The sequence below is a fragment of the Oryctolagus cuniculus genome, chromosome 11, assembly GCF_964237555.1.
Source record: "Oryctolagus cuniculus chromosome 11, mOryCun1.1, whole genome shotgun sequence".
Classification (NCBI taxonomy): domain Eukaryota; kingdom Metazoa; phylum Chordata; class Mammalia; order Lagomorpha; family Leporidae; genus Oryctolagus; species Oryctolagus cuniculus.
In genome coordinates this window covers 70,696,069-70,717,902 of record NC_091442.1, presented here as the reverse complement: position 1 = coordinate 70,717,902, position 21,834 = coordinate 70,696,069, and the positions used below count along the sequence as shown (strand labels likewise).

General features: G+C 44.3%; 1 protein-coding gene across 6 annotated transcripts in view; it reads left to right on the top strand.

Moving 5' to 3' along the window:
* Positions 1 to 10,073: 10,073 nt before the first annotated feature.
* The window catches only part of MDM1 (Mdm1 nuclear protein), a 32,177-nt gene continuing 20,416 nt past the window's right edge, over positions 10,074 to 21,834 (top strand). For 2 of the 6 annotated variants that reach the window (XM_051846432.2, XM_051846431.2), the window contains exons 1-6: positions 10,074 to 10,217; positions 11,349 to 11,463; positions 16,714 to 17,078; positions 18,110 to 18,244; positions 20,400 to 20,567; positions 21,730 to 21,833. In XM_051846432.2, coding sequence (XP_051702392.1) covers positions 10,191 to 10,217; positions 11,349 to 11,463; positions 16,714 to 17,078; positions 18,110 to 18,244; positions 20,400 to 20,567; positions 21,730 to 21,833 — 914 coding nt within the window. In that variant the 5' untranslated portion in view covers positions 10,074 to 10,190. Of the gene's footprint in view, positions 10,218 to 10,334; positions 10,499 to 10,579; positions 10,977 to 11,348; positions 11,464 to 16,713; positions 17,079 to 18,109; positions 18,245 to 20,399; positions 20,568 to 21,729; position 21,834 lie in introns of those variants that run through there. The other 4 variants (XM_002711318.5, XM_008256764.4, XM_051846434.2 and 1 more) reach the window with 3 other exon arrangements.

The window sequence follows — 21,834 nt, the reverse complement described above, 5'->3', positions numbered from 1 at the left end:
AGGATCAGGCACGACTCCCAGTTAGTTCCCTTCCACCTGCCCAACCTGGCCCTTAGGAAACTCATACCTTCTGCCTGACAGTGGGTAGAAATGTACTTAGTTCCTCATGCATCTGTTTCTCTTCATGCTATCATCAAACTGGCGACTTAAGCCACAATCATTCCCCACCATCTTTCTGTAGGTGGGAATTAGGTAGCAACTGTTCTCTTTCATTAAGTCTAGGGAGAACAGGTCAAGCTCTCCAAATGGAGTCCTTGGGGGTCTTCACCCTCAGTTTGAGGATTTGGGAAAGATGTCTTTCCCTCTCTCCAAAAGGAAGCTCAAGGAATCAGCATTGCAGGGCACAATACCTGGAAAAGCTGGGAGAATTGAGGACAAGTGGATACTAACTTTTCTCCAATCAGAAGAACACGCACTTTCTGAAGATGCAGTGAGGCTGGCCAGTGGGGCTGGGGGTCTGTGGGCCCCTCAGACGTAGGCAGAATGTCCTTCACAAGCAGGCTGGCCGCTGTGGCTGGAGAGCCTGTCTCCAGACCCACAAGCATCTCCCTGCTATAGCTTCTGTGCTAGGTGTGTGAGCCTGTGGTTTTAAATCTCGCCTTCAAGTTAGTTGCAGTCTTCTGCCCAGAGCTGGCAGAGGAGGGGACTGAACTCCTGGAAAGAGTCAGGCTGTCCCTCATCCGATGGGCACCCCCAATAGAATGACCCAATGAAGAAATAGTAATGCCTTAAAAACCAGGACACTTCCTCAAAGCCAGTGTCCCGCTCGGGCACTCGGCCCGCTCTCCTCTCGGACCAGATGCTTTTTCTGTCGCTTGCCAATCAAATAAAAGTTTCTGCTTCTTTGCAAATTATTTCCTGGCTTTTAATTTCTATTCTTAGCTGAAGAAAAGAACCCACTAAACTTGCTCCTGCAACCGGCCTCTCCTCCATGACTGGTAACGTGCAGCTCTGTAAGCTAACAGTTCACCTGGTACCAAGGATCAGCACAGAAATATCCCAGATTGGTCCCGAAGGAGGCACGCATCCCCAACACATCACTTTAGTCTTGAAATCTCTTACCCACAATGTTCTAGTTTAGTCAAAATATATGCCTCCGGCACTCATGAGAGATGGGGCATGCTATTTAAAGGAATATTGTGACAGGTTATCAGTAATTGTGTAGATTTTGAAGGGCTATTACAGCAAAGTTGTGAAAATATCACCAAGGGCACTAGGCAGACCTGGGTTTGAGTTGAATTCTGCCAGCTATTAGCATGTGACCTCAGGCAAGTTATTTCATCCCTTAGAGATGTATCTGCCAACAAATGTTAACAGGGACACCTACATGCTAGATAATGGAGTTTTCTAGATAGTGGAGTTATCTTTGCATGGGTAGTCAGTGGATAATTCAGCACCTGTGGCATCCCTGCTGCCTGAGGCTAGGAACTTTCCTAGAATTCTCTGCCTGAGGCTAGGAGTGTTCCCAGGATCCTCTTTCTTCTGTGGATCTGGGTTGGAGTTGGTGAATGAAACTTTGTGACTTGCACAAGATTTGGTGGGCAGAAGAGAAGGGAGACTGTCATTCCCAGGTTGAGGAGTTGATGAGACCAGGATTTCAGCAGATGCGAGAGCTCGGGATCTTATCCATGAGCCCTCTTTCTGGAGTCAAAGTAGGATTCTCACACCCCACCTGTGTGTTCGAGTTTCTTCACCATACGCCAGGGCTCCAGACTCAAGCGTCAGTGAATTTTTCTCCAGTCCTCCAGCTGTGACCTTCTGGACTTTCGTTCTCCCAGCTTCTCTCACATCCACAGGGGCTCTCCTTTCTGTATAAAGCCCCGTATTCCTGCACAACGTTCAGCGGCCCTGACAGAACCGATCAGATACACAATACACATGAAGCAGTCACTGTATCAATAGAGGCCAGTAGTAATAATGATCAGAATCAGAAGAGCATTATTCAGAATAAGTTGGAAATTAGTAGACTATGTGATTTCCATTGCTTGAGAATTGTGAAGAGAAGTGGTGCAAACAGGGACCATTCTTGTAACCTAATAACAACTACTCACAGTTAAAAAATTTGTAATTACTGGGGCCGGTGCTGTAGCGTAGTGGGTAAAGCTACCTCCTGCAGTGCCGGCATCCCATATGGGCATAAGTTCGGGTCCTGGCTGCTCCACTTCTGATCCAGCTCTCTACTGTGACCTGGGAAAGCAGTGGAAGATGGCCCAAGTCCTTGGGCCCCTGCAGCCATGTGAGAGACCCAGAAGAAGCTCCTGGCTCCTGGCTTTGGATTGGCGCAGCTCCAGCTACTGGGGCCAATTGGGGAGTGAACCAGCAGATGGAAGATCTCTCTCTCTCTCTCTCTCTCTCTCTCTCTGATTCTCCTTCTCTCTGTGTGTAACTCTGACTTTCAAATAAGTCAATAAATCTTTTTTTAAAAAAATTTGTTATTGGAGCCGACGCTGTGTCATAGTGGGAAAGCTACCACCTGGAGTGCTGGCATCCCATATGGGCGCTGGTTTGAGTCCTGCCGGTTCCACTTCCAATCCAGCTCTCTGCTATGGCCTGGGAAAGCAGTAGAAGATGATTCAAGTCCTTGGCCCCTGCACCCACATGGGAGACCTGGCTCCTGGCTTCAGATCGGCCCATTTCTGGTCGTTGCAGCCATTTGGGGAGCGAACCAGCAGAGGGAAGACCTCTTTCTTTGCCTCTGCCTCTCTGTAACTCTGCCTTTCAAATAAATAAATACATTTTTTTTTAGAAAAGATTGTAATAGCTGCATTGAGACCAGCTCCCAATTGGTACAGATGATTGCTTAGTAGGAAGTTGCTTTCAAGGGCGCACTGTCCATATGCCATTTCAAGGAAGGATGCTGCAAGTGAGTTCCCTCTGCTGTCTTCCCCTTTGGGATAGCCTCTGCTACAGACAGCCAGTGTCCACAGACATGGTCTTCCTATGGAGGCCTACTTTGGCCAAGGCAGGACAACTCTGATGGGCCATTTTGTTCAGGACTCCTCCTGGGACTGGCTGAGGCTGTCATCAGACCCTGCTTGCAACTTGACTTCTGCCTAATTCTGCTTCTTACCCTCCCTTCCACAGGTGTTGATTCCAGGGGCCTTCATTAATAAACATTCAGCACATTCAACTTCATCTCAGAGTCTGCTTCCCAAAGAGCCCAGTCTACAACAGATGCTCCAAACCCTTGTTGATGTCTCTGTTTTGTACTTGTCTTCTCTGCTCTGCTCTTTGACTTCACCACTTTATGCATGCTTTAATCATTTGCTGTCATTTTATGGAGTTCAAAGAGGTAACAGAGATAAATGCACGTGTTTGAGCTGCCATAATATTGGTCAGAGTGAAATTTCAGAGAATATAATTTATTCTGGCTATTTAGAGTAGAAATTATCTTTGCAGCGTATACAGAGGTGAGGTGGGCTTATTGTAATAATGGCCTGCTGATTCTTCTGTTCAAATCATAACCGTCAGTCTCAGTATCTTCCATAGCAATGATTAACTAAATAAATATGATTTCTAAAACCCCATAGGTAGTGCCCAGTGATACTGAAACAATTTTTTAAAATTTATATGGGCAATATTTTTACAATTGGATATATCATGCTCTACACTGTCAAACATCATAACTCAATTAATAGAAGTTGGGAGACCAAAGAATGTACAACATAGTCTAAGTTTTTATGAACTCATTGCTGAAGCAAAATACAAATAAAAATATTTTTTAGAAAAAGTGTTTATTTATTTGAAAGGCAGAGTTGGGGGAGAAGGAGAGAGAGAGAGAGAGAGAGAGAGAGAGAGAGAACAAAGAGATCTTCCACTCCCTAAATGGTCACGATGGCCAGGACTGGGCTAGGTCAAAGTCAGCAGCCTGGAACTATGTCCAGATCTCCCAAGTGGGTGGCAAGGGTCCAAAGACTTGAGCCAATTTCTGTTGCTTTCCCAGGTGCATTAGCAGGGAGCTGGGTCAGAAGTGGAGCAGCCTGGCCATGAATTGGTGTGCATATGGAATGCTGGCATCACAGGAAGCTGCTTAACCTGCTGTGCCACAAATCTGGCTCCCCTTATTGATCCTTGATATAGCATATTGCTAACAGAAAAAAAAGTGATTTCAGAAGGAATCATAATGGCAATTTGGTATCGACCTGTAGTTATTAAAGCACATGTACATGAACTACAAAAGAATAAAACACAGATTTCAAAATGTATTTTTTTGTAAGTCTAGAGATTTACAAGGTTCTCACGAAGTCCCTTGGATAGCATCTTCTGATTTGGTCTTAGACACAGTGTCTGATGTTACGTGGTCAGAGAATTAGGGCTTCCAAATCTGTAGTTAGCGATTCTGGACAAATGTGCACCCCTATGGATGCTTTGCAAAAAGATGGTAATTGAAGACAATGAGCAATCAGTGGAGGAAAGAGAAGGCAATTCTTGGAATCACTGAGAGCCAGAACCTTTAAATGAAAGGAATCTTGAGGCCTCCAGTTTTGGTCTCTGTGTCTTGTTCAGCCAGGATGTAACATTGTTATTATGGTATGTGAGGCTTGCAGTGGTTTATGCCTTCTTGAGAATTACTTTACTCAGCTGTGGCCTTGTATGGCAAGGAGTCCCTCAGGCTCACCACCAAAAAAAAAAAAAAAAAAAAAAAAAAGGTCCTTGTTGTCAGGAGAACCTGGAGTCTCTCCAAAAAGGTGCCCCACTGATTCAAAAGCCAGACACTCCCTTGTCAGCAGAGGCATCCCCTGGCTTAGCGTCTGGAGGACAGATTGCACTTGGCTCCTTGGAAAGCATTAATCCTAGATCTGTTTATTTGATTTTTACTGACATTCATCAGCAATTTCGCTTCTGAGACTGAATCCATTGACTTAATTTTGTCTTTTTTTTTCTAGTTGTGCAATCAGAGATTCATTCATATGAGGAACAATCAGTTAATACCTTTTGAAAGAGGGATACAAAAGCAGTCATCAGACTGACTGCTTTTTGGCAAAGTTAAGCTCAAGATTCACCAATGAAAGCCCACAGGGTTAAGAGCATCGCTCAGCCTGGACACTGGAATTTTAGTTCTCTTGCAAGGTATTTCAGAGAAAATGACATATTTGCAAATACCAGGCTGTTTTATCACTGTGTTGATAAAACAGCAGCTTCTGTTTTACTTTGATTTCTGAAACAAGATGAGAGAGAGAGAGAGAGAGAGAGAGAGAGAGAGACACACACACACACAACAGATAGCAGCAAGTGATTTACCATTTAGGGGATCTGGTCTGGAGAAGATGTTAGATCTTCCCAAAGAATGGCTGGTCAGAATTCAGCTACCAAGGGCATAGCAGAGGAGAGTGAACCAGATCAGGTGTCTCTCAGAATGGAATATAAAGGCAGCTCCTCCCTCCTGCCTGCTCTCTAGTCCCCGTCTTGGCACTAGATTTAAAAGCGTCTTTGGAGTGTGCAGGGGCTCACATTTGCCCCTGCCTTGCTTCCTTTGTTCCTTTCCTTTCCTGTGTTCTTCGTGTCCATGTCAGTCCTTCCATTAGATTGTTACTGTCTTTGAAAGCAGGGGCCATGTCTTCCTCATCTTTCTGTCTTCCTTCTTCAACCCTTGTCTGATTATGTTTTGCACATATAGAATACTTTTTTGTTAAATAACATTAAATATTGTTAGAGACTAATGAAAATTCTCAATGCTTTCAACAGCTACCAAGAAAATGACAGCTTATTAGTTTCTGTAGTGAACAACTTCCTTATTAAAAAATATTTATTTATTTGTTTGAAGAGCAGAGAGAACCCAACAGAGAGATCTCTTATATACTGGTTCATACCCCAAATGCCAGCAAACAGCCGGGGCTGGGCCAGATTGAAGCAGGGAGCTGGAAACTCAATCCAGGTTTTGCAGGTGTGTAGTAGTGATCACTGTTGCCTTGGGTACACATTAGCAGGAATCTAGAATCAGAATTAGAACAAGAACTTGAACTCAAACACTGATATGGGATATGGGTCCCCGTCTTAATCACTACACCAAATGCCCGCTTTCATCAACTTCCTATTTTCTATAGAATGAATAGTATGTGAGTATATTTACATTTATGTATTTCAAGTGCATTTATTATTTCAAATCAGTAAGAGTTGACTTAAAGGATATGTTTTTGTCTTTAAAAAACCTTATTGTGATGAATGTAAGTCAGGATGAATCTAGAAAGGGCTACTGGAAGGGGTTATTTTGTGTGAGAAGCATAACTACCAATATAATTGCATTTCCATTTATTTATAAGTAAGCTGAATACAGTGTTCTTTGTCCTTACAGTTGCTGCTGATGGAGTTAGACTCATGACTGATGGGGAAAACACCTGTAAATAACACCACTATACTCATTTGATATCACATGACATTTGTTTTGGTTCTTTTTTTTTTTTTTTTTTTTTTTTTTTTTTTTTTTTTTTTGGACAGGCAGAGTTAGGCAGTGAGAGAGAGACAGAGCTCTCTTCTGTTGGTTCACCCCCCATTTGGCCGCTATGGCCGGCATGCTGTGCTGATCCGAAGCCAGGAGCCAGGTGCTTCTCCTGGTCTCCCATGCGGGTGCAGGGCCCAAGCACTTGGGCCATCCTCCACTGCACTCCCGGGCCACAGCAGAGAGCTGGACTGGAACAAGAGCAACTGGGACAGAATCTGGCGCCCCAGCCTGGACTAGAACCCGGTGTGCTGGCACCACAGGTGGAGGATTAGCCTAGTGAGCTGTGGCGCCGGCCTGTTTTGGTTCATTTTTCCTTCTTCCATCTCACTGGGTGGGATATGAGTACTCTATACACACTCTAGTGTCTTGTCTTGTTCTTTGAGACTCTTCCACGTTAACTCTCAAGAAACTCTCTTTCTTTTTAAGATTTATTTATTTATTTATTTTTTTCATTCATTCATTCATTCATAAGGAAGAGTGACAGAGAAAGAGGGAGAAATAGAAGGAGAGAGAGAGAAATCTTCCAAAAGCTGGCTCACTCCCCAAATAGTTACAATGACTGAGGCTGGACCAGGCCGAAGCCAGAAGCCTGGAACTCCATCCTGGTCTTCCGTATGGGTAGCAGGGGCCCAAGTACTTGGGCCGTCTTCCACTGCCTTCCCGAGTGCAGCAGTAGGAAGCTGGGAGGGCAGTGCAGTGGCTGGCATTTGTGCTCCCACGTGGGACGTTGGCATTCCCAGTGGCAGCTTCACCCGCTGTGCCGCAACGCTGGCCCTGATGCCTGCTCCTTCTAAGGGTTGTGTGCAGGTGAGTGAGCTGCTCCTATCAGTTCCATCTTGCCCTTCAGACTCCGCATACCACATGGCAGCTCCTGTCAGGTGTGCTAAGCGAGGACACTAGAGGGAAGGCAATGTCCTCTCTCGCTCACTGTTCCTGTCAGCAACACCTCAATGGGGATCCTTTGTCCCACAAAGCTGGTAGCTGATTGCAGTCTCCTGTTTTCCTGGCATTCCCAGAGACCTCCTCACTCTGTCTCCCAGAGGCACCCACACTGGCTGGGCGTGAGCCTTTCTGAGCAATCTCCCTTCAGGCCCCTCCTGCAGACCTCTTCATTCTAGTAACCTCAGGGTCTGCATCCTCTCACTCTCAGGATCTGAGCTCCTTGCTGGAGTGAATATCCCCTCTTCTGAACATAATCTACTAACTTAAGTTCTTTTGGTTGAACTGCCCATTGCAGTTTCTGTTTTCTGGCTGGATCCTAACAGATGCAGTACTGGATACCTGTGGGGGGAGCGACTCACCTGGGACTGCTGGGTGAGAAGGTTCAAAGGGACAGAACAGTCTCCCTGCCGTCCGTGCACCTGCCGGGTAGCCTGCTCTGGCTCTGAGCCTCAGGGGAACCACAATGCACTGAAACAGTTCCCTCCTACAGGGGTGGAATGGTCCAGCCCGTGGGCCATGTAAGGCCTATGGAATCACTGGGTCCGGCCCTTCCAAGGCAACTGCAGGCAGGACTCGAAATTCAGTAAATCTATAGCAGGCTAATTTGTAAGTTGATAATTTTGTATGGCCTGCAAGTGTTGCAATAAATATCCAAATGCCCTTGGCAGGAAAAAACTTTCCCACCCCTGCAAGGATAACCGGTTTGTTCATCAGACAACCTTAAGTGAATATGTTTTCACATACATGTGGATGATGGATTTCACATATCTATGTAAGATGGATTTATAGGCGAGAAATTCCTGGGTCCAAAGGAATGACAAATTGCCTTTCAAAGGGGTTGTACTCCTTTAGTCTCTCACAGGCAACAGAGAAATCTACTAAGGCAAGAGGGGCCTTCACTAGTGGGAGACAGAAGCATTGCATGAGAGCTGTGAGGGGAGGAATTGCTGGCCCAGACTCCATGCATTTCTCTCCGAGCCCTTTGGGGATAAGGAAGACTGCTGTGCCCAGCGGAGACTCAGTACCAAGCTAACCAGGTGGCTGTCAGCAAGAGTGACACCTATGGGCACATGACTATTGGAACACAGGGCAGTGCTGCTGGGCACAGTGTAGGTGGCAGCTGTAAGAACATGTGAGACACCACCTAGGGGCTTTCAGAACACTTGGGTGGGACTTCGTAGGGTCCTGGGTCTATTTCCTGCAGTAGCTGAGAAGCAAGGAGCTGGCAAACCACAGGCTGCAAAACTCAGCTACTGAGGTATCCGTTTCTTCATTTCTACATCATTGCCTGGTAAACGAGGGTGGGCTTTTGTTTAACCATAACAAAGTAGGTTGTCCTTCCTCGAGTCCTTATAATACATTTGTAGTAAATGTGACCAGGTTTACCATCGGTTGTTTGGTTTTCCTGGTATTTTATTCCCTGCTCTTCTGAGCTCTTCCACAGTTAGCATTGCCTTTGTTTAGCCGACACATTCTGCATGCTTGCTTTTGTTGATTTCACCTTAGCGATACGTGGCAACAAAGCTATGTCTACAAGCAGAGATGTGTCTTTCCTACCCTTTAAGATCTGGCTGCCTTCCTAGAGAGGACTTTTGTTGTATGTTCCCCTGTCTTGTTTGTGCATTTCTTAATTGACACCACAGAGATGCTGTCATCACCAATTAACACGAATCAAGGGCCCCTGGCTGCACGGCTGCATGGGGACTAATTCAATATTCCCTTTGTTTCAGATATCGAGTGGCTCCTTCAAATGAATTTTTAAGTATCTCGGTGATGATGATGAAGAACAGCGACATCAGTTAGGATTGGGAAGACAAGCCTTTGCAGAAAACGCTGAAAGCAGAGCAGCCAGGATTGATGTTGATATTTGAAAGTATGAAAAAGGTGGCTTTTACACCATCCACGAATGACAAAATAAAAAGCGCTGTGTTCGTTGTTCCTGGAAAGAGCCTGGCAGCATCCTCTTCAGCCGCCTGCCCTTTGATCATCCCAGCCTCCTCTCTGCTTACTGCAGTCTTCAAGGCCCAGCCTGCGTGTTTCCTCCTGAGCCTTTGTCTAGTCATCTCTGCCCTCGGCAATGACTCCCACACCTCTCATTTGGACAGTTAGCACCTGATGCTTTTTACTGCTCCTGAATAAACAGATGCACTTCCTTTCCAAGTGCATCCACCGACTGTCTGGAAAATTTATTTCCTTCCCAGTGCTCAGAGTCAGCACAGTGTTCTGTCAAGAAATATTTACTGATGATGCTAGTCATGGTCTATTAAAATCAGATGGAATTTTAGTTTTCAAAAAAGGGCGAGCGGAGGAACAAGGCTGAAGGTTTGGAAGTTGAGATGCACAAGGATGATTAATCAATATTTTCTAAAACAAGTGCTCTGTGTATACCTTTTTTTGGGGGGGGGTGGAGGGAAGGTGGAGATTGAAGGAAACTCTTTGGAGTTTCAATAAAATGTTTTTAAATTTACCTAAGCTATATTTGTTTTCTGGCCTACCCCTTTCGATGCGACCATCAATAGCACACAGTGGCGGGCTGCCGGTTCCAGGAATAGGTTTTCCGCGGAGCAGACCTGCACACTTTGCAGAAAAAGAAGCATTCTGTTCTGTCACACGTTCTTGCTTTATGATGTAAAGATCCTGGGCTTAGCGAGGCCGGGAACGTTCGAATCCCACCAGCACACAAACCCATTGTTGCACCAGCAGCCGGCGGCCCAGGACCCATCAATCCCTCCTAGGACGAAGCTCCCGCGGAGCCCCGCCCATCCCAGTTCCGGGAGCCTCATTGGCTAAACTTCCGCCCGCCATCTCTATGAGCACTCTGGATTGGGCACTGGAGGTGGGCGGTCCCCGACCGAGCATTCATTGGTCGAGTTATAATGACGGCAAGGGGCTCTGCGAGACTGTATTGGTTCTTACGCTTCACGGTGGGCGGGGAAAAGCGGAGCGACAGGGCTCAAGGCGAGACGTGGGGAGTGCGCCGGCGCGTAGTCGGGGACGCCAGGCTGAGCCTTTTCCTAGGGAACTGTGTTGTCGCCCCGCCCCCCCGGGCTTTTCGTCCCGTTAACTGTCGGAGTGGCGGGGGCTCCGGCGCCGGGCGACATGCCGGTGCGCTTCAAGGTGAGGCCGGGATCGCCGGGCCGGAAGGCAGCCGAGGGGAGCCGCGGCGGGGCGGGGACGGGGCAGGGGCCGCGCTGGCTCTGTGCGCTGCGCGCCTCGGCCCCGCAGGGGCTGTTAGCCCCGGCCTGCGTGTCGCGGCCCTGCCCGGAGCCGCGAGGCCCCGCGTACCTGGCTCCCTTCCCGCTCACACACCTCCGAGTGCGGTTCGCGGCGAGTCAGGTGGTATGGAGGGACTCAGCAGCGGAGAAGGGAGGAGGGCGCTGTTCCTATGGGAGGAACTGACCCCTCTCACTGGGTAGCGTCTGGCCCTCCTTCCCTGTGATACTTTAAAGTGTGTGTTTTAAAGACGTCAGTTACGGGTCCTCAGTAAAGAGGGAATACAAGCAATACACATTTTTCCCGGTGGTGTAGTTTCAAGGTTCGTTAAAAGTTCCGAGTCTCTGGGAGCTGTCCGCGACAGGCGCCCCTTGAAGAACAGGTGACTGTAGCCTTCCTGACTCTTACTCTTTCATCTTAAGGGCTCTTATCCAGAATGGGAAGGGAGTTCTTTTTTCACTTTATCAAAGCCCCCAAAGGAACGCGGCATAATACGGAGTGTGCTCTGGGTGGGGGAGCTTGTGAGCCTTGGAGCCCTGCTGGCACCTGCCTCAAGTCGCTGTGGGGATTAAAGGGTATAATACATGTGAACTGCTTAGCACAGAGCTGGGTAAATATTAGCCATCATTAAGGAGCCCATCTGTGTTGAATTAGCAAGCTGGAAGCCTCCAATTGTCTTATTTATTTTTTTCTGATGTCTGCCTTAAAGAAATGTTCATACCACACCGTACTCACATTGTTCTTTGCATTACAGGGGCTGAGTGAATACCAGAGGAACTTTCTGTGGAAAAAGTCCTACTTGTCAGAGTCCTGTAATTCCTCAGGGGGGCAGAGGCACCCATGGGCTGGACTTAGGTCAGATCAATTAGGTAAGTCGGGCAAACTGAGAGCCATTATCACTTGAGTCCACCTTGGGCTAAGCTTATAAAATGATTTATTCAAAATTCAGCTGGCCTGGTCGCCTGATTCATTGGTTTAATGGGTACTTCTTGAGGGTTTACTGTCGTCCAGGGGTGTTTCCAGCTGCTGGTGATGTAGCCCTGACCAGAGTCTCTGACCTGTGGTGAGACAGTGTACACCCAACTCAATAAGTAAGCGGAGGGATTTCCGGTTGTGTACAAAATCATAGGGCAGTGTGATAGAGGCAGAGTTGCATTGGATGGAATACACTTTAGATTTTTTTTAAAGATTTATTTATTTGAAAGTCATAGTTACATAGAGAGAAGAGGCAGAGAGAGAAGCAGCAGAGACAGAGGTCTTCCATCTGCTGGTTCACTCCCCAAATGGCCACAACAGCCAGAGCTGGGCTGATCCAAAGCCAGGAGCCAGGAGCTTCTTCCTGGTCTCCCACGTGGGTACAGGGGCCCAAGGACTTGGGCCATCTTCTACTGCTTTCCCAGGCCATAGCAGAGAGCTGGATCGGAAGTGGAGCAGCTGGGTCTTGAACCCAAATGGGATGCCAGCACTGCATGCTGCGGCTTTACCCGCTATGCCGTAGTGCTGGCCCCTACACTTTAGATTTGATAGTCAGGAAAGGTTTTTCTAGGGAGGTGACATCTGTGCTGGACCCCAAAGCTGTCAAGGGACAGAGGTGGGGAAGAATACCCCACGATCTTGAGGAATGCAAGCATAGATGAGTTGAACAACTTGCCCCAGGGTGGCAGCGAGTGAGTGGCAGAACCATGATTTGAAATTGAGTCTGTTTTGTTTGAAGGCCATGAGTTCACAGGTCACATTTTTGTCATTACATGTTTCCTCCTTGTATCCCAGAGAAGTCAACCATCAGCCAAAGTTTCCCAGAGTGGGACTGACTTTATTGTACCTACTTATTTAATTTCTCCTTTGCTAGGATATAAGATAGCTGAGAACAGGGCTCTGTCTTACGCATTACCTTGCACCCTCCAGTAACTAACAGAGCCTAAGGCTACTTTGCTGCTTTATAAAATGAATTTTTGGATGAATGAGTAACACTGAGTTTGAATCAACACTGGCTGTGTGACACTGGACAAATTGAACCTCGTAGGAAGCTCACTGCATAGGATTGCTAAGTGACGTGTTGCCTGATAAGTCCTGGTGCGTATGCAGAGCAGTGCTTGGTGGTTGAGTGTGCCGACGCGATGCCAGCTGTTTGAAACCTGGGTCGGGTGCCAGGCCTGGGAAGTTAGTAAAGCAAGGCGAGCATCTTGAGAATTAGGTTTGGACAGCAAAGGGAGAGTGGGCTAGAACTGGCTGCTCCTTTAGGTGCCTCCTGTGGCATCAAGATCCTTAGTCCTGAGCCTGACTTAAGAGCTTGGGTCTCCCTGTGCTCCCAGCACCCCTGCTCAAGCCACCAGAAACTCCATGCTGTTGAGACTCCAACAGGTAAGAACCCAAAATCAAGGGACTGATGTTGTGGTGCAGTGGATTAAGCCACCACTTGCCACACCAGCATCCTGTGTCGGAACACTGGTTTGAATCTCTGCTGCCCTGTGTCCTATCCAGCTTCCTGCTAATGTACTAGGAAAGCAATAGATCGTGGCTCAAGGACTTGCCTCCTGCCATCCATGTGGGAGACCTGGATGGAGTTCTGGGCCCCCGGCTTTGGCCTGGCCCAGCCTCTACTCTTGTAGCTATTTGGGGAGTGAGCCAGCAGATGGAAGATCTCTCTCTCTCTCTTTGTCTCTCTGTCACTCTGTCTTTCAAGAAAATAAATACATTATTCTTTAAAAAAAAATTGAAAATAAGTCTTTAAGTATAGATATCCTCTGTGGCCTGATGTGGATATGACAGCACTGCATGTTTAGTTAACTAGATTGTTGCCTCTATAACATTTTAGCTTCATCACCTGCATTGGATGGGAGGAGACCGTGGGAGCAAAGGTACTTCGCAGCATGACACATTTTGAAAGATGGAATGGTCTCCGGGAGGGAGGTCAATGGGGGCTTTAGGTAAGGGGTGGAGTATCAACTCCAGGCTGCTCAGCGAGGGAGTGAGAAGGGCGGCAAGGAATATGGTGGTTTTGCCGAGGACTGGCCTTTCTTTAAGCACAGTATGGCTTTTTCTCTAGAGGTTTGCTGATGCCAGGAGACGAGGCCAGACCACTTGAGAATCTTCCTTTTTCATTTTCCACTGCAGCCCTGGCCACTGTTAAAGCAAAGAGAAGGCTAAGGCTGTAGTCTTTATTTAATTTTATTTTTTAAAGATTTTATTTATTTGAGAGGTAGAGTTACAGACAGTGAGAGGAAGAGACAGAGAAAGGTCTTCTTCCATTGGTTCACTCCCCAAATGGCTGCAACAGCCGGAGCTGCGCCAATCCGGAGCCAGGAGCTTCTTTCAAGTCCCCCACGTGGATGCAGGGGCCCAAGCACTTGGGCCATCTTCCACTGCTTTCCCAGGCCTAGCAGGGAGCTGGATTTGAAGAGGTGCAGCCGGGACTAGAATTGGCGCCCATATGGGATGCCAGCGCCACAGGCGGAGGATTAACCTACTGTGCCATGGTGCCGGCCCCTTTATTTAATTAAAAAAAAAAAGTTTTTTTTATTTTATTTGAAAGACAGAGTGACAGAAAAAGAGTGTATGTTCCATCTACTGATTCACTCCTTAAAATGCCCATAGCAGCTGGGGCTAGGCCAGGCCAAAGCCAGGAGCTCAGAATTCCATTTGGGTCTCCCACATGGGTAGCAGGGGCCTAAGTACTTGGGTCATCATCCTACTCTCTTTCCAGGAGCTCAGCTGGAAGTCAAGGAGAGGGACTTTAACTGGCACTCTGATTTGGGAGCCGGTGTCCCAGGTGGTAGCTTAATCCACTGCACCACATTGCCCGCCCTAAGCCTGTAGTCTTTAAAAGAATTTAGAAACTCTTTGTTCTGCTTCACATATTTTTAAATTGACATTTAATTTTTTAAAATTAACTTATCATTTAGTTTGATTTCTATAAACTTCTTGTTTTGCAAAGATTTTTATTATTTGAGAGACAAAATCAGAGAAAGAGAGAGAGAGAGAGGTCTTCCATCCACTGGTCACTCCCCAAATGGCCACAATGGCCGGAGCTGTGCCAATATGAAGCCAGGAGCCAGGAGCTTCTTTGTGTCTCCTGTGTGTGTGCAGGAGTCCAAGCATGGGTAGTCTTCCACTGTTTTCCCAGGCCATAAGCAGAGAGCTGGATGGGAAGTGGAGCAGCCGGGACTCAAACTGGCACCCAAATGGGATGCCAGCCCGCAAGCAGAGATTTAATCTACACCACTGCGCCAGGCACATTTCTATAAACTTTTAAAAAAATTTTAGATTTTTATTTATTTGAAAGGCAAGTGGGGGAAGAGAGAGGGAAAAAAGAGAGATGTTTCATCTACTGGTTCATTCCTCAAAAGCCTGTTGCGGCAGGGACTGGGACAGGAACTCTGAGTCTCCCACAGGGGTGGCAGGGACTCTTTGAGCCATCATCTGCTGCCTCCCAGGCACCATAGCAAAAAACTGGTTTGGAGGCAACAGTGGAGGGGGAACTTGATCCCAGGCACTCCAATTTGGGGTACAGGTGTTCCAAGAAGCAGTTTAACCCTCTACACCACAACACCTGCCCAGATATTTAATTTTTTGAATCAAAAGTTTTACAAATAGTTTTGAAAGATATAATAACTTCTAGCATATTGGATATTGTGTATCTATTTTACATATATTTTGTGAAAACTGGAGCTGTCAATGTAGCTCACTCAGTATATGGAAAATGTTCATTATAGAATTGGCAGAGTCAGTCCTTCTTGGCAAAGTAAGCAACCAAATTTGCCTGATTTCAATACAAAGTTAGTATAGTATCTATGCCTTTTGTGTGACAGCCCTGTCCAATCTCAATTTTAATCCTAAAATGGGTGATGGAAAAGGTGTGGAGCTGTATGAAATAAGGTGGTGTTCCTTTGTGACCTCTAACCTCTGCCTTTGCCTGCCTGTCCCATGCTCTCCCTCAGGAATTATGCTTTCTAGATCATCCCTTTGTTTGTCCCCCTACCCCTGAGGTTGTATTACACCTTGGGGTTGGGTGCCAGAGTAGGTTTCTTGCAGTGCAGAGGCTGGTCTTTTGTAAAGCAGTGCTGACGAAAGGGGCAGAGGCAAATAGAACTGCTGGTGGCAGGTGCAGCCCTCAGGCACATAGAGCTGTGTCAGGCCAGAGCGCATATAGGGGTGAGGATCTGGGAAATGATCCCCCTCAGCTGCCCATCTCTGTTTACCCCCTGGAATGTTTTTGTGTGCCCCTCGGTCATCAGTGCACCCAGTTTGAAGACCCCTGGTCTAGGGAAGGCCTGTAGGGTGGGGACCCTGGGTTCAGTGGCCAAAGCATCCATGAGAGGGCTGAGGAGCTCTGAGCTTACCTCGTGCCTGATTTTCTGTCCACCTTCCCTTCCTTCTGTCCTGGTCTTAGTCTTGTTTCCCATCCTGTAGCAGTCTCCTTTCTATTTAAAGAATGGCCCCTAACTAGGGCGATGCCTCAGTGGCTGTCATTCCACCGAGCTCCTTTTACCTTGGCAGAAGGTGGAGTTTTTGGACATTCGCTTGCCAGACAGAAATACAGAGAAATCACACCTTAGCTCTTGTGAAAAGGGCTCATTCTTTTTCATTCTCAGGAAATCAAGACAAACATAAAACCAAGACCCAGCATAATGACATCTGATCCTGCTCATCTTGGTCTGCTGCGCATAAGGGCAGCTTTGTGAAAAGTTCCAAATTTTGACAGTACTGGGGCCCATTGTTCCATTAAGTAGCACAGGAAAGTAATTAGAAACGGAGGCAGCATGTACTGCTTGGCTTGCCAGGTTCATTGCCATTCCAGTGACCCTGAGGATAACTTCAACATGGTGACCTCGATTGTGTGTGTGTGTGTGTGTGTGTGTGTGTGCTGATCAAGTATTGAAAAGTACTTATTGTGTGTGTGTGTGATGGTCAAGTATTGAAAAGTACTTATTGTATGTGTGATGGTCAAGTATTGAAAAGTACTTATTTTTTATTCCATAACCTGAAGGATCGTGTGTGTGTATGTGTGTATATCCCAACTAAATCTTAAAGTCTGTGTCTCCTCTCAAAAGTATTATTGAAAGTTGTCTTTATAACTTGGTGCTTTGATGGCTGCTATCTTTGTATACCATATTTTGTAGGGATCACAAAAGAGCCAAGTTTTATTTCAAAGAGAAGAGTCCCTTACCATGACCCACAGATTTCAAAATCTCTTGAGTGGAATGGAGCCATCACAGAGAACAAAGTGGTGGCATCACCAGAACCTGAAGCCCCAGAAACACCCAAACCACAAGAAGTGGAAGGTGTTAGCCAACAAGGAGTCCTGCCACTGGAAGCCCCCAGGGTTTCTAAGAGAACCAGATCTCACTCGGCAGACTCCAGAGCTGAAGGCAGTTCAGATGTGGTGGACGATAATGAAGGTGTGAAAAGGGACCATGAACTGGTTACTGAACATGAGGAACTGGAACTTTCTACCAAGCTTCCTTCAGAAAATGTAGATAATCGGGTAAGCATATTCAATATATTTCTTTTCAGAAGCATAAACTTCTTTATTGAGTTCATCATCATTTCAGTACTCCTATGTTTTGTGTTTAAAATTTTCCATTGTTATTTTCTCATCCAGTATCTATAGTGTGGTTGGTGAGAGACTGCTGATTTTGGTTATTGTATGTAGTTCTAGATACTCGATATTCTGTGCTGGTTCTACTAAGATACTCAGCTGTTCACTGGATGTTCAGCCTGCCCCTGGATTTCTCTCATCAGATCGCAGCCCTTGTCCTCAGGGAGGGATCAAGTTGAGACAGAGAGGAGGAGTAGGCCGTTGCTTCTGGCAGGGATGCTGAGCCGACTTTTTACTTATCCCCTTTCACTTTGTCATTGGGTACTAGCAAGCAAACAAACAGAACCTCAGTTGACAATGCAAGAGGAAGGAGAGTTCTGGCTGGCTGTCAAAGGTCTTGCAGTGTTGCGCTCCTGTGTCACAGCTGGCCTGTGGCGGGTGCCTGCGAGCACATAAGCAGAGGCTACCAGCACCCAGGCGGGGATCTCACTGCCTCCCCGTTTCTTCCTCGGTCATGTCCACGATTGACTGGAATCCCAGAGAGGCAGCTGGGAGTGGTGGAGAAGATTCCATGGCTTGTTGAGATAGGAGAGGGTACAGGGGATCAAGGAGGGGGGTGTGTGAATCTGGTGGGCAAAGAAGCACGGAGTGGATCAGGCAAGGTGTTCTGTGCTCTTTATGAATAGATTTAATTATGTATGATGCATAGGAAGGGACTGAGAGATGTGATCTTTTTCTGGGGTGCATAATCATCCCTTGACAGTAGTCAGAAAGAACTTTAGTTTTGACAGTTCAAAAATAGATTTTTTTATGAGTTGCAAAAAGTTTGTTGCACAACAGTGTGGATACAGTTAATAATACTGTGAGGTACAGGTATAAATTTGCTAAGGAGGGTAAGTCTCATGTTATGTGTTTTACGAAAAAGTTTGCATAGAAATTTTTAATGGCATTTTTAGTGGTTGTTTTTCCCCTAACAGTTGGATAGACTTCTGCGTAAGAAAGCTGGATTGACTGTTGTTCCTGCACATAATGCCCTGAGAAATTCTGAATATCAAAGGCAGTTTGTCTGGAAGACCTCTAAAGACACTGCTCCAGTTTTTCCAGCTCATCAGGTACTTAATGGATGTAATACCCTTCTGAGTATTGTCATCTGATCTAGTGATGCAGATTTACAGAGAACCAAGAGCTGAAAGCAATTTGGTGCTTAAGTAGGCTTGGAGGTAGGTTCTGGAAAACTGAAAATGAAGGTTTTGCTATCACTGAAGATTTATGGTAGTTATACTGTCCAAGGCTACTGATGGTTACTGTTACCACGTCTATCACATATGCTAAATATGAGATAGGGTAATGAAAACTTGGGAAGCTGGTAAGTTTTGCATGCTATAAGATTTTTGTTTATTAAAAAGTTAGTAAAATGATTTTATTCTAAAATGTTACATTTAGTTGACCAATAATAATATTTTCTGTCTTAAGAAAAGTATAACTGGTTTGGATATTTATGTTGATAAATATAAAAAAAGTAACACAAGATATATAATTTTGCCTTTGTGTCAGATAAATAGTAGTAGTGGTTATCAATTTATATTTATAAAATTCAAAAACTGTAGGAATAACAAAATGTAATATTGGATTTCATTATATTCTTGGAGTTTTAGTATTGTGCTACCATTACAAATAAATACTATGTTGTTTTCTGCTATCATCCTCTGGACAGTTCTCAGGCTCTTAATTCTCATTTCTGTTCTTAACCAGACTTCAGGCTGTACTTCCTCTTAAAGAATCCCCAGAGACTTAGGACAGCTTACTCTTTTCTTTCTGTGGGTCTTTGTGTTTTTCTTTATAAACACAGGCACACCTTGATATTCATCTTGTGCTGTACTTCAGCATTCATTTGTGTACTTTATATACCCACAAGGACTGAGAGGGTATCAGTCATCCTGCAGTACTAAGACAATGAAACCAGTGATCCTATAAATTGTGGCAGCTTTAGGCTTACTTGTTAAGTTTTTAAAATACCTTTGAAACTTATGTAACATTTTCAGAACATATAAAGTAACATAAAGTGATAGGTACCGTTTAATAACCTAGTAAATAGAATCTATGATCTTTTGCTTGCTCACAAATGTTCTTGCATAGTTAAGTGTACCTAAAAAAAGTACTTATGACCTGGAAATTGTGATTGTTCAGTTTTCCTTAGAGTATTTGACCTTAAAGCTAGAGCTGATTAAAATCAAAGCCCCATTGATAAATTTTACATGTCAATGAAAGCACTGTGTAGAAATGTTATTTTTCTAGGATCAGAAGCACAATATAAAATAAATCACTAGCAGTACCTTCCCTGGCAATTTTATTGCTTTCATTAGTGAGGGTTTCAAAGAATTTCTTTTGAAAGCAAATGCTCTTTGTTAGTTCAAAGCATATCAGTTTCAGGGTCTGTGGATTGGAGAGCTGTGTGACAGACTTTCAATGCTTGTTGATGGGAATCTGCTAAAGGAGCTGTTCAGCTCTATTTCATCAGACACCTGTTTTCTGAAAAGATTCCTTATATTATCATGTAAAGGAGTCAGAACAGTTTTTGGCTGTGAAGTCCTTGAAGTTGTCTTGTACTAAGAACGAGACTATTGGGATTTGATGTGTGTGGAGATGCATTGTCCCGTGTTCTAAATCAGCAAGACTCAGTATCTTATTTGAACTCCCTAACTTTCTCACTTGGCATCAGTGGTAACGTGCTATAACATGGAAGCCATCTCGTGAAGTAGTAAGGGTAAAGGAAACATTTTAAAATAGATATTACCTGAATATTTTCTTTGCCTTAATGAAAAACTTAAATGCAAGAAAGCAGAAGTTGGGGTGTGCTGGGGTAGGAGGAACTAAACAAATTGAATGTATCAGGTATTCAGAATGTTAAGGTTTTTAGATTTTTGCAGGATGGAAACACAGTTCATGTTAAGGAGGAAAAAAAAACCTGTAGAGCTAACAGAGTTGCAAAGAAGCAATAATAAAGCAAAAGTCTGTTCATATTATTAAAATATGCTTATTTTACTTATGATTTACTTTGGGTTATTTTGATTGCATTAATTATTCAAAATATAGCAATGGATACAGAAAGTTTACTTTTGGATATTCAGTAGGTATGTCAAATGAAATTATGAAAGAGCATATATGCTATTGCTTCTTTGTGTAATGTGAAATTTTTAAATCAGTTGAAGACTTAAGTTCCATACATTTAACCAACAAAAAAACACTTGAATTAATTTTTGTTTTAAGGTTTTCCACAGTAAAAGCAAATTTGTTCCACAATTCAAAGGTAATTCAGTCATCCATGAAACTGAATACAAAAGAAATTTCAAGGGTTTGTCTCCAGTGAAAGAACCCAAATTAAGAACTGATTTGAAAGAAAACGGAATTCGTGAAACACTATCTCCTGAAAAGAAGGTACTCATAACCTCTTACCTTTAAACAAAAAAAATTCCCCTTGATTTCAGATTCTACACATTTTCTTTCACTAATACCTAATATATAGGCATTATATTTAATAGTTCATTCATTCATTTGTTAAACTGATGTCAGGTGTATATGTAGCACCTGCTAGGAGCCAGGCACTGGGTAGAACTGAGAATACAAGGATAAGAAACACTAGCTCTTGGGCTGGTGGGGAGACTTAAACAAATTGTTAAAGATAATGTGGTATGATGAATACTTAGCAGTGCAGCAGGAAAATCTGTGTGTGATATCTGGTGGTTGGTCTTACAGGAGTGCAAGCTTCAGGATTCGTAATTATAACAGAAATACTTGTTTTAAGTAATGAAATTAAATACAAAAACACATGTATTTTTAGCCTAGCATGTCAAGTTATAGCCAGTGTAACTCATAATATTTACCTCAGGATATACAAACAACCGCTTCTGTGTATGAAATTATAGCTATTTAAGTTGCAGCACCAGGCAAAAAATAATTGTAAATTATAGATAATTGGAATATAAATACTGTTTTTAAATCTCCTGAAATGATGATACCTGATACTTTGTGGCTTCTAAAAATAGAAAGTATATGACTTAACTATGACTAAATGGGGATATATGTATATATGTATATGCATGTGTATACACACACACACACACACACACATGACCTATGATGAGTTGTTGGTCAGCAAAAAAGAGTTGTTAAGTTACTCAGTAAGCATACTCACTAGGATGTTATGTTTAATTACTGTAACAATTAAATGTTAATTTATAATATTAAGGACAAATGTTAAGAATTTGAACAATGGTTCAATATGTAGTAACAAAGTTTTATTTTGACATGTATGTTTTGTTAATTTTCAAATTTTCTTCCCTAACCAAAGATCTGTAGTGTTTATTGTTAGAAAATGAAATAATACCCTGAGGTATATTTAAAAAAAAAGCACTTACACTATTTTTCGAAATTTGCTTGTTAATTTTTTTGTGATTTCTGTTACCTTTCACAGTTGAAGCCTACTTCGAGAAACAGAAATATAATAGAATATCTGAGTCCAACTTTTATAACATCTATGTTTTCACTGTAATGTATAACATATTTTAAGTGTGAAAAGCTTAAATTATTTCCATTTTAGTGTAATAAAACAGACACTCCTTTAAAATTAGAAGCAGAGATGGCATCAAAAGACTCAAACCAGCCTAAAAAGAAACTTACTCCTTGGAGACATCAAAGGCTTGGG